This window comes from Salmo salar, chromosome 03 (assembly GCF_965601325.2).
Source record: "Salmo salar chromosome 03, fSalSal1, whole genome shotgun sequence".
Classification (NCBI taxonomy): Eukaryota; Metazoa; Chordata; class Actinopteri; order Salmoniformes; family Salmonidae; genus Salmo; species Salmo salar.
The window spans coordinates 54,013,577-54,025,895 of record NC_138293.1 but is presented as its reverse complement, the minus strand read 5'-3'; the positions used below and the strand labels follow the sequence as shown (position 1 = coordinate 54,025,895).

Here is a 12,319-nt window from a genome sequence, read left to right as displayed (position 1 = left end):
CAAAGCTAGTTAAGGAAAATTATGCCTTTGCAGCATGAATGGAGGATGCTTTATGTACGAGCCGGCCCACAGGGGACACAAATGTATTACTGACTGGGCACATCAAATCCTAAAAAATAGTACAGATCAAGTGGCCACTATCGGCTGCCGAGGCTAAGCCAAAGTGCATCCGAGAATAATTCTATTGACGGGTAGCGCACGTGTGGTGTGCGCATTTGATATTCTTTGCTAGTTAGCGAGTTATTAGGCCAGTTTTAGGTAAGTATTGGTGTTACAAAGCCTCATGGCAGCAACCAGGTTTTCCCTCTACTCTGGCCATGCTCCTGTCTAATTACCGCACCTGTTCCCACTGAACTAATTGACATTCCTGCACTAAGCTGCAATTTTCCCCCTAGCTTTCAGTTGTGCTGGTGATTTAAATCGGGTGGCCATCTTGCTTTTGTCTTTCTTTGTTGTGCGTGACTGACCAAAAACCACAACAATTCCAAAACCTCCAAACAACCCAGTGTGCTTTGTGTGTGCAATAAACTCAAGTATTGGATTCCTGCCCCATCTCCTCATTCCTCTAACATCCTGACCAATGTACAATAGCGGTAGCAACCGTCCTAAACCTAATTTACAGTCCACCCTAGCGCCTTTTCTTCAATTGGTCAGCAATGCGGTGTTACTGCTTCCTACAAGAGCATCATGTAAAAAAGTTTTTTAAAAGACTGCATTGAACACCCCATATAGGCTACTGTAGGCTATATCATAGACATCAAAATTGTGAAAATGTTACGGGATTTCCATAATTGGTTTTGTTGGTAGGCCACGCTGATAGGCATACATTATGCTCAAATAGCCACGATATCCTATTGGCTGCTGTCTAAAATTGTAATGGTACAGCCTCAGTGTTCACTGTAAATGCACGCCGGAAGTTGCACAGAATTCTCACAACATTCAAGTTTCCACTCGCAAGACCTGAAATTTGCCCAGTGCCCAAAATAGAGGGAACATTTCTGTGGATATTACAGGATATTATTACAAGGAATATTATAGATTTAATCGATAACAGAAATGTGTGTGTGTGTCCTTACCCTCCAGGTAATTGCGGGCCACAAACTTGAGGACCTCGTCAATGAGGATGACAGGGAAGGAGAGCTTGAGCACCACCATCCATTTCTCCACGTTCAAGTGGGTCAACTTAAAGATCATCTGCAGCGGAGAGGGCAGGCACATTTCAGACACGTATCACATACTACTACTTAGTTATCACATACTATTTAGTTATCACATACTCTTGGCTAGATCCAATCCGATCGGCCCTTTTCGGCTATGCACCTTTTTTAAAAGCAATGTTTCCGCAGACCACTCACTGTAAATCCTGCACATGTCGGATCAATCGGGGAATTACCTTTTAAATGTCAATCGCACTATAACGGCCCAGATTGAATCTAGGCCTTACTCAGTTCTCAAATACTCTTACTCAGTTATCACTCTTAGGGCTCTATTCAATCTGTATCGCTGATTCATTACAGATTATGTGATAGAAATGTTCAGGTAATTTACGATTGCGCCGACATATGTAGCGTTTACCGTGAATCCGCCGCTAACGCGGGGACATTGCCTTTAAATTTCACTCACGCTCTAACGCTGAATATCACAGTAAAGGGGAGTGTATAACAATAATGTCTGTATAACAATAATGTTTGACTGGGAGAGAGAGCGAGAAGCAGACAGAAGGCGAGATCGAGAGAGTAAGACAAAGAGAGGTGGATGTAGGATCAAAACTAGTGGTCCTTTGAGCCGGAGGGTTGTGGTGCGAGGTAAGGCAGACTTACGGGCATGGGGTCGACGTAAATGATCACGAAGTGGAGTGACATGGAGAGGGACATGGCTCCAACCAGCCACAGGTTGCTCCAGGGAGGCATGCGCAGCAGGGACTGGTTCTCAGACAAGCTGGGGGGGGATGGGGCGGAGGGGTTACGTAATCCACGCTGGCTAAACACTGTGTGTGTGTGTGTGTGTGTGTGTGTGTGTGCTGAGATGTTTGGATCCTTCTTGAAATGTAAATTTGATTTGTGGATCCAAATAAAGTATTTAAAATGTGTGTGTTTATACACTGTTATCCACAGAGGTGTGTGCCAAGAGGTGTGCAGAAGCATGTGGGGATCTGAGATTACATGGTGAGGGATGGAGGATAATGTTTGTTCTGCACGTTTAATCTAAAGTTACTCTTCCAATTTCTTTGGGGTTACACTACACTTTCAATGTAATAGCTACTTCTGAGATTAGGCTTTCATATCATACTCTTGATACTCTGTGTTTTAGAAACACACTGTTATAGAAGTGCTATAATTTATAAACATAAACAAGTGTTTTATATAATTTTACTGTTCATGTTCTACCTCTAAGTTGATATACTGTGTGTATCAAGAATTACAGTGCTACCAAACTACCAACGTTTGTCACGTCCTGACCAGTATAAGGTTAATTGGTATTGTAGTTTGGTCAGGACGTGGCAGAGGGTATTCGTTTTATGTGGTTCGGGGTGGTGTGTTTTGTTGAAGGGGCATTTGGTTTAAGTATTCCGGGGGTTTTTGGGCACTGTTTGGTTTTCAGGTATTCTATGATTTTGTCTAGTATGTCTGTTTCTATGTTTGGTTAATTGGGGTTGGGACTCTCAGTTGAAGGCAGGTGTTGTCTATCTGCCTTTGATTGAGAGTCCCATATATGAGGGTGTGTTTGTGTTTGTTATTTGTGGGTGATTATTCTGTGTTTAGCCTTGTGCCTTACCAGACTGTTTTTTGTCGTTCGTTCTTTGTTATTTTGGTGTTCATTTTGTATTTATTAAAAAGCAAGATGAGCATATACATACCTGCTGCGTTTTGGTCCTCCTTAACCGACGACAACCGTGACAACGTTGCAAGTTTTGAGGACCCAGATTAAACCTACTCCTGTCCTGCACTACAAAGCATGTCAAATGGATAATCTCCATTGAAAGTGCTTTTTTAGTCAAGGGGTAGGCTTAATCTGGGACTGGGAAACAGGCCCTTCATGTTATGCCTAATTGAATCTTGCATTTCTACCATGAATCTTCAAACATTGCTTTATATTGAAACAGGCAGGAACTAAAGTTGCTTCTAGCTCTAGTTGCAGTCTGACCTGTTGAGGGCATTGCACATCTCGATGGTGACCAACACAGACAGGGCCATGGTCATGGGCGGAGCGGCCTCAAACACCTCACAGTGGACGTCGACAAAGTCCTCGTTTTCCTCGTGGCACTGCATGAAGTGGGACTGAGGAGAAAAATCCGAAATTAGGATAGAACCATTTCCTGGGTTATCACAATCATTCACTGTACATTTTTTTAAGTAAGAAGTTTAAATGTAGATCCTAGGTAGACCCTACACCTAAGATGCAATATCTCCAAGATTGATGATCATCATGATGAAGGTCTTTGACCATTAATGTATTTTAAATGAGGATCTCTTGACGATAATTATGGTTTTAGACCAATGACGCAACATATATGAATTTGGAACTGCAGTGGCACTTTTGTACTTTGTATGGTTTCTTTAATTATTTGGTGAAGCCAAAGACAAATCTCTACATTGTGTTGAGTTTTTCAAATTCTAAAAAACAATAGTTGATTAGTATCTGATACAGGTGTGTTGGTGCTGGGCTGGGACAAAAGCCTGCACACCCAGTAAAGGTGGAGACCACTCCTTGTTCTACAGAGTCTTGTACATCCCAAACGGCACCCTATTTCTTACAGTGCACTACTTTTAACCAGAGCCTATGGGCCCTATATAGGGAGGCAACCTCTACTCACCAGACTACGTTTTTGCTCAATAACTAATTTAAATGTAAGTCCTAGGTAGCCCGTACCCCCAGGATTGTATAGGATTTAAAAAAAATAAAGATATATATATATATATATATATATATATATTCAGATCTACATGGAGAGCAATGAGCTATGCCTCGGGTTCCGATCGGTGATGCTACCAAAGATGTTGGATTTTAAGATGAAATGCTCAAGCCGTTTACCATTGTCTGCTTAAGGGGGTACCTCTCCCATAGACACCAATGAGATAACAGTCTGCTTAGTTCATTGACTTCCATTGAAAGAAAAATGTGGGAGGTCTTGCTTCCTCTTCCGTATCTGATGCTGCTACTCACCAACTGATAGAAAGACACACCAGGGCCGTCCTCACTGTAGAGGAACCACCAGGCGGCAGCAGCAACGGTGGCAGCACCAACGTAGCCTGGAACACACACCACAGGAAGTCAGGTAACATTGATCTCAATTATAATTGGTCCTATTTGATTTCCTTTTTCTGTTGGACGTATCGAGATGAGATGATGACATACTTTGTTGTTTACTTGTGTGAAAATTTGTTTTGCATAACTTTTAATTTGATTTTTTTAATCTACTGTGTTCCTTTATCACGAGGATGTACAGAAACAATATAACATTAATTTGATTATTGCTTTGGCTTCAGTTTGTGTCCCACCACCATGCCAATAAAGCACTGCTCAATTTGTATGTGGTGTTGTAGAGAGGGGGGGGTGTCTACGCTGTACGCCAGTGGAGGCTCCTCAGAGGAGGAAGGGGTGTTTTTTGTTGTTGTTGTGAAACAGTTATCCTTTTTAGATAAAACTATACTAAATCTACACGACACCAAATAATGGATTAAAGGTCTACAGTAGCCCAACGGTACTCTGTAGAGCAGCACCATGGTGTAGCTGGAGGACAGCTAGTTTCCGCCGTCCTCTGGCATGTTTTCCACCCAATCAAAGGATCAGAGAATGACTCTAGTACTGAAAGCATAAGCTACAGCTAGCTAGCACTGCAGTGCATAAAATGTGGTGAGTAGTTAACTCAGAGAGAGAATAACAATAGTTGAACATTTTTGAAGCGAGAGAGAGAGAGAGAGCTAGCAATATTTCATAGGATTTTTTTCCCACTTACTTAGCTAGTGAATGCAGCTAGCTAGTTTAGCCTACTCAAACACCCGGCTCAAACAGAAAGGAATGCTATGTTGAATTTCATAAAAATTTAAAATAGTGAAATATAAAAAAACCTATCCTCTTTAGATAAAAACTACTAAATATATTCACGTCACCAAATAATTTATTAAAATACACTGTTTTCAATGAAGGTCTACAATAGACTCAACAGTACTCTGTAGGGTAGCACCATGGTGTAGTTGGAGGACAGCTAGTTTCCGTCCTCTGGTTACATTGACTTCGATACAAAACCTAGGAGGCTCATGTTTCTCACCCCTTTCCATAGAATTACTTACACAGTAATTATGACAACTTCTGGAGAACGTCCTCCAACCTATCAGAGCTCCTGCAGCATGAACTGACATGTTGTCCACCCAATCAAAGCATCAGAGAATTAATCTAGTACTGAAAGCATAAGCTACAGCTAACCAGCACTGCAGTGCATAAAGTGTGGTGAGTAGCTGACTCAAAGAGAAAGAACGACAATAGATGAACAGTTTTTAACAAATTAATTTCTTCAAAAATGAAGGCGAAGCGAGAGAGAGAAAGCTAGCTATATTTCGTTGCATATTTTTTTTCAATTCCACTTACTTCGCTAGTGAATGCAGCTAATTACTTTAGCCTACTCAAACACTCGGGTCAAACAGAGAGGGATGCTATGTTAGCTAGCCAGCTTTGGGTATCCAACACTGGAACTCTTCTAAGTCAAGGTAAGCTTTTGGTTTTATAAATGTATTGCCACTGGAGCCCCCACCAGTGTAACTGCTAAACTGCTTGCTGACTGTACTGTGTGATTGTAGCGGGTTTACTAATGCGTTAGTTCTAGTAGCTATGTTGACTATGACATTAGATAATATGGTGACAACGATGTAGGCTGTGTGTAGCGGTTATGATATGAAGATTTGGCTTGGAAAGTATTTTTTCGCCTGGTCACAGACAGCTGATGTGTTGTGCACTGAAGTCCACAAGCGAAGGGAACTGTGAAAGGAGGTTGATCACGTAGATGCGAGAAGGATATATACTACAAGAAAAGTAATCATGCTGTTTGTATGTGGCTGCTATGAAAGTGAACTGTGTTTGTGTGTGATCAGGGGTATATTCATTCCGCCGATTCTGTTAAAACGTTTCTTAAACAGAAGCAAACGGAAACAAAATGGGGACAAACGTACCTGAATTTGTCCAATAGAAACTCTTATTTGTAACTGTTGGATTAATGATTACACCGTAGATCAGCTAGATGTAGGCAAGAGTGTGCAAGGCGGTATTGAATGTGTCACTGTCACCTTGATTACTCAAATTTCTCTCGACCTCTGCACCTACATTGTAAACTTTCATTCATAGGCTAGGTTGTAGAAATCTAATGATGCGTATAGGGAAAATGTAAGTATCATGTAGTAGCCTAAACCTATCGATGTTACATTGAGCTGAGGGAATGGAATATAAATTAAAGTTATCCAATATGCTGTAATAGAAATAAAGCCATGCTCATAAAAAAAATATATTGTCCTCCCTCATCTTAATTAACTGGCACCGACCACAACTGCTGTACGCCCATTGTTGGGCAAAGCAGCAGTCGGTGAGGGTTGAAAGCTCTAAGCGTTTGACGTTTGGTCAGGGTTGTATTTAGATTTACGACTGAGCCAGGGATAGTTCAGGGTTGGAGAGTCAGACATAGCTTCATGAGATAGAATTAGGTCAGAGATGGATAGTGAGCATAGCGTCTATGTTGAACCTGGAACATGACTCTGTTCCAATATCCACGCTAGCGTACTACATAAGCCCCATTTATAACTACTGCTAACAGGTCCCATGTGGCTCAGTTGGCAGAGCATGGCGCCTTGCAACGCCAAGGTTGTGGGTTTGATTCCCACGGGGGACAGGTATGAAAAATACGTTTCTCTGGTTAAGAGCATATGCTAAATTACTCAATTTTGTTCATGTAAAATATGTGTTATTTGACCTGATCTTGTTTGTTTACACTTGGAAGATCTGATTACAATCAGATCACAAGGAGTCTTTTAGTTGTCTACACCTGTCTAAAAATGTGGGCACAATTAGAATGTGAACAAAGGATGCATGTTAGCACCAGGTATAGATGGGGCTTTAGACACAATATCCACCATAGCATACTATTTAGAAACAACATCCACACTAGCAAACTACTTCGAATGAGGCAATGTATTGGTCATGCATTCACAATGGTATTCTAGTGACCCCAACGGTTGTTGAAGGAAAATGAGAGGAGGAAAGCATAATGGCCAGTGCATTTGTAATTGTTTTGTTATGTATTTAGTGTTTTTGATGTGTTCCTGACTTCCCAGAATACATTTCCATGCAAATGGACAATAAAAGTGTTGTCACATTATATGGTATGGTATCTTATCCTATCGTACCTCCGATGGCGAGGTATCTGAAGAACAGCCATCCAGAGATGAGGGGCTCCTTGGGGGAGCGGGGCAGCTTGCCCATGATGTCCAGGTCAGGGGGGTTGAAGCCCAGGGCAGTGGCAGGGAGACCATCAGTCACCAGGTTGACCCACAGCAGCTGGACAGGGATCAGAGCCTCGGGCAGACCCAGGGCAGCGGTCAGGAAGATACTGAGAGAGATGGAGGGATGGATGAGGGGAGCGAGAGAAAGAAAGAGAGAACAAAGAAAGGAGAAGAGTAAGTTTTGACTAGAACTGTGTGTGGCAGTCATATTGATGTTCTTGCTCGCGGTGGTGTCTTGACAGCCAATGCAGGAGCGTGACCAAGTATTTATGCTGCAACTACAGTGAATCTCTGGATTGGCGTTCGACCATGGTTATGTCTGTCGCGATGTGGTCACGATGTGGTCACGATGTGGTCACTTCAACCCACCCCCCCCGAACACTCACCAGACGACCTCACCAACGTTGGAGGAGATTAGGTAACGGATGAACTGCTTCATGTTGTTGTAAATGGCTCTGCCCTCCTCGACAGCTGCCACGATGGAAGAGAAGTTGTCATCAGCCAGGACCATCTCAGAGGCAGACTTGGCAACGGCAGTGCCAGAGCCCATGGCGATGCCGATCTCGGCCTTCTTCAGGGCGGGGGCATCGTTCACTCCATCTCCGGTCTGGTGGAGGAAGGAAGAAAAGAGAAGGTAGAGAAGGAGGATGACTGTTAGTGATTTGTTCTGCATGATATGAATCGTATTTCCGCAAATATTCTGTTTTTTTGTCAATTGGATGGTTGTACGGTAAGCTTTTGAGTTTTGAATAGGAGTGTCTCCTCTGTTCCTGTTCCCTCCCCTCACCATGGCGGTGATCTCGTCGAAGCCTTGCAGGAACTCGACGATCTTGGACTTGTGAGAGGGCTCAACGCGGGCATAGCAGCAGGCCTTGCGGACTGCTTTTTTTTGCTCGTGGAGGGGCAGATCGTCAAACTCACGGCCAGTGAAGGCTCGGCCAGTAGTGTCCTCATCCTCGGTGAAGATGCCAATACGACGGCAGATAGCCACGGCTGTTCCCTTGTTGTCACCTGGGAGGAAGGGAGGGAGGGAAGTTTTGTTTTCTTTTTTCTCAATTTATTTCAGTCCTCTCTGAGACCACCAGAGTGAAATATAATGGAGGAAAGACAACCAACGGAGAAGAGGCAGATGGATGGAAACAGTGGGAGTGATAAAGGTTTTCCAGAAATCCTGGTTGGAGGATTCTTGGAAAAGCACCAGATTTTTGCAGCATACTGACCAGTAATCATGATGACGCGGATGCCAGCAGCCCTGCACAGCTCGATAGCTCCAATGACCTCCTTACGAGGGGGGTCTAGCATGCCCACGCAGCCCACGAAGGTAAGATCAGTCTGAGGACCACAGACAGAGACAGAGAGAGAGAGAGAGAGAGGAGACATAGGGTAAGTGCTTCGGATGGATTTAGAAATTCCAGTAGTACTGTTTGTATTTACCTAGTAACTCAGGAACCCCTTTATTTACCTGGAAATGAATACAGTAGGTACTTAAATCCCCCTCTCCTTTCTCACCTCGTAGTCGCCGAACTTGGTGGCGTCTTCGAGGTTCATCTCTTCCATGCGGAGGGGTGTGTCGCGGGTGGCCAGTGCCAGGCAACGCAGAGTGTCACGGCCGGTACCCCACTCCTTGATCACAGCCATGATCTTGTTCTTGACAGGCTCGGACAGGGGCACACGGGTAGTGCCAACACGCACATATGCACACCTCTCAATAACACCCTCGGGAGCGCCCTAGGGAGAGGGTGACGGAGGGAGGGAGAGCGAGCGAGAACGGTCAGGACTCAAGGAGCATTTTGGAACTTTAGAAACAATCACTGCAAGATTGCTATAGAGATTATCGATATGACAACGTCACTGGGACCTTTACTCTGAGCATTTCCATAGAAACTGTTGCCGGTGTTCTCTCACCTTGACGAACATCTTGTTGCCGACAGCGGCCTTAGAGGACTTGGCTGGGGAGCAGAACACTGACATGGACTTCCTGTCTCTGGAGAACTCCAGGGTGAACTCCTTCTTCATCAGCTGCTTGATCACCTGGGAGAGAGACGGAGAGGCCATGGGTTAGAGAGGGAGGGAGGAGAGGGTTTAGAAAAGGCGGCAGGCGTTAGAGAGGGAGAAATGGGAGGTAGGCTGGAGAGGGGAGGGAGGAACGAGAGGGACGAGAGGGGTGTAGGGGAGAGGGGAGCCAGATGGAAAAGAGGGAGGTGAAAGAGGGTGGACTGGAGAGAGGGCAGAAAGGGGGAGGAAAGGAGGGATAGAGGAAAGGTGGAGGGAGGGAGGGAGGGAGGAAGGAAGACTTACAGAGCAACAGGCGTTGGCTCTGTCGGGCTTGGACAGGCCGCGCACTTCAGTGTTGAACACGTTCATCTTCTCAACCAGGCAGCACAGAGCGGTCTCAGTGGCCTCGCCCACCTTCTCATAGATGCCCTTAGACTACAGGAGAGAGGGAGAGGAGAAAGACACTATCATATCTGGGCTAGACTAATACACATATCAGATCTGGGCTAGACTAATATACGTATCAGATCTGGGCTAGACTAATATACGTATCAGATCTGGGCTAGACTAATACACATATCAGATCTGGGCTAGACTAATACACATGTCAGATCTGGGCTAGACTAATATACGTATCAGATCTGGGCTAGACTAATACACATATCAGATCTGGGCTAGACTAATACACATATCAGATCTGGGCTAGACTAATACACATATCAGATCTGGGCTAGACTAATACACATATCAGATCTGGGTTAGACTAATACCCATATCAGATCTGGGCTAGACTAATACACATATCAGATCTGGGCTAGACTAATACAGATATCAGATCTGGGCTAGACCAATACACGTATCAGATCCATAAAATAACAGCTACACATATACAGATACTGAGTGCTGACACAGTACCATGCACACACATGCACGCACCCAAACTCACAAACACATAGAAAGCTTCTCCTTACATCGTTGTAGTCCAGAGAGGAGTCATTGCACAGAGCACAGATGGTGGACAGCTCCACCAAGCCATCATACTGGCCACACTTCACTAACGCACCGTTCTTAGTACTGAGAGAGAGATGGAGAAGACAGTAAGCAGGTGTGTGTGTGTGTGTGTGTGTGTGTGTGTGTGTGTGTGTGTGTGGGGGGGGGGGGGGGGGGGGGGGGGGGGGGGGGGGGGGGGGGGGGGCCATGTCCAGCTATACTCACACTTCTCCCTCGGGGGTGTACTTGGAACCGGAGATGTCGAAAGAACCCAGAGAAACGCTGTCTCCCTCCACTTTGTCAATAATGAACATCTGGAACCACATCACAGACACAACACACACTACTTAACTATGCACTTTAAAAAAGCCAACTGAACCAATTTCTTAATCAGCGTTATTTTATGAGTTGGGTGGACTTAAATTGATCTAATGTGTGTATGAGTAATTTTTGGAGTAAAATGACAAATTAATGTTTGCCTTTGGAAGGCAGCAATGTATGTTGGGTCTGTTGCAGTATGTGCCAAATGTTGAGCATACTCACAATCCTATTGCAGTTGGCTGCCTTACAATTGTACGTTGAATCAACAGACTATGCTTGAGGTGAGCTGAATTTAAACAAGCTTGATGAGTAAAATTACAAAATGTATGTTTGCTCAAAACCACTGAAAACGAGAGCCATCATTATCCTATTTTCCAGCATGCTTTATTGCAGTTTGAATTTTTCAATACCTGTGTTTTTGCTTTCATCAAGTATTCATACCCCTTGACTTATTCCACCTTTTCTTGTTACAGCCTGAATTCAAAATGGATTAAATTGATTTATTTTCTACACAGAATACCCCATAATGACAAAGTGAAAACATGTTTTTAGACATTTTTGTTTTCGTCAATATCGCACTAGCATTTTCCAGCCCTAACGCCATGTTCTAACATCAGCTCACTGGCGTTGTAGGGGAGGGGTGGCCATATTTGAGGTGTGTCCTTAAAAACACGTGCAAAAGTGACAATTTCATGCAGTGCTAATGGGAAGATTTAAGACTCACAAAAAGCAGGTCTTCGCAGTAATGCAGTTGATAATTGCATGGATTTTGAGAGCAGAAGTGCAGCCTATCCAGCCATGATGCACAGTGAGTGCCCATGGAAGAGAGATGTGATTTTATGCTGCTGAATCTAGTATTTAGAAACATAAACTATTGGTTTCTCTCCATTTCGTTTAATTAAGAACCAAGCATAGCCTACCCTTCCCTTAATCAAGGCTGGTTAAGCACCATCACATAGGTGCATCTTTTTATCCTGGCCATTAGCCAACTAGCCTATGAATAACATTTATATTTTTTACATTTTATTCATTTAGCAGGCGCTCTTATCCAGAGCGACTTACAGTAGTGGATGCATACATTTCATTTCATGCCTTTTTGTTGTTGTTGGTACTGGCCCCCGTGGGAATCGAACCCACAACCCTGGCGTTGCACACACCCAAAGAGCGCTCATCACCCAAATAACGTTACCAAAGACACCCGCGCTCCTTCAAACTATTCAACCCTCCTATAATGCCATATCAATGCTGTATTTTTTTCAGAATCTCCCTAGGACGTAGGCAACGATACAATTGACAGGAGTCTAGTTTGTATGTAGACGTGCGAATGTTACGCGTAAAGTCATTTAGGCGTACCTGTGCATACATGCCAAGGAATGAGATACGCGATTTATGATATCAAGCTTCTGACCCAATCCTTTTTAGAAATGTTGTTGTTGGTTTAAAAAGCAGGTTGATTGTTTTTCGTTTAATTTGATTGAAAAACAAACTTATTAGAAATATTCACATCCGTGGGTTTATGGTGATGAAGT

At 43.8% G+C, this 12,319-nt stretch overlaps 1 protein-coding gene across 1 annotated transcript in view; it reads right to left on the bottom strand.

Moving 5' to 3' along the window:
- atp2a1 (ATPase sarcoplasmic/endoplasmic reticulum Ca2+ transporting 1) overlaps positions 1 to 12,319 on the bottom strand; it is a 34,278-nt gene that overhangs the window by 2,172 nt on the left and 19,787 nt on the right. The window contains exons 12-24 of the mRNA XM_014192319.3: positions 10,695 to 10,783; positions 10,451 to 10,553; positions 9,783 to 9,914; positions 9,390 to 9,515; positions 8,994 to 9,212; positions 8,705 to 8,816; positions 8,272 to 8,495; positions 7,871 to 8,091; positions 7,389 to 7,591; positions 4,165 to 4,250; positions 3,145 to 3,278; positions 1,821 to 1,938; positions 1,077 to 1,194 (exon numbers count right to left, since the gene is read on the bottom strand). Coding sequence (XP_014047794.2) covers positions 1,077 to 1,194; positions 1,821 to 1,938; positions 3,145 to 3,278; positions 4,165 to 4,250; positions 7,389 to 7,591; positions 7,871 to 8,091; positions 8,272 to 8,495; positions 8,705 to 8,816; positions 8,994 to 9,212; positions 9,390 to 9,515; positions 9,783 to 9,914; positions 10,451 to 10,553; positions 10,695 to 10,783 — 1,885 coding nt within the window. The remainder of the gene's footprint in view (positions 1 to 1,076; positions 1,195 to 1,820; positions 1,939 to 3,144; positions 3,279 to 4,164; positions 4,251 to 7,388; positions 7,592 to 7,870; positions 8,092 to 8,271; positions 8,496 to 8,704; positions 8,817 to 8,993; positions 9,213 to 9,389; positions 9,516 to 9,782; positions 9,915 to 10,450; positions 10,554 to 10,694; positions 10,784 to 12,319) is intronic.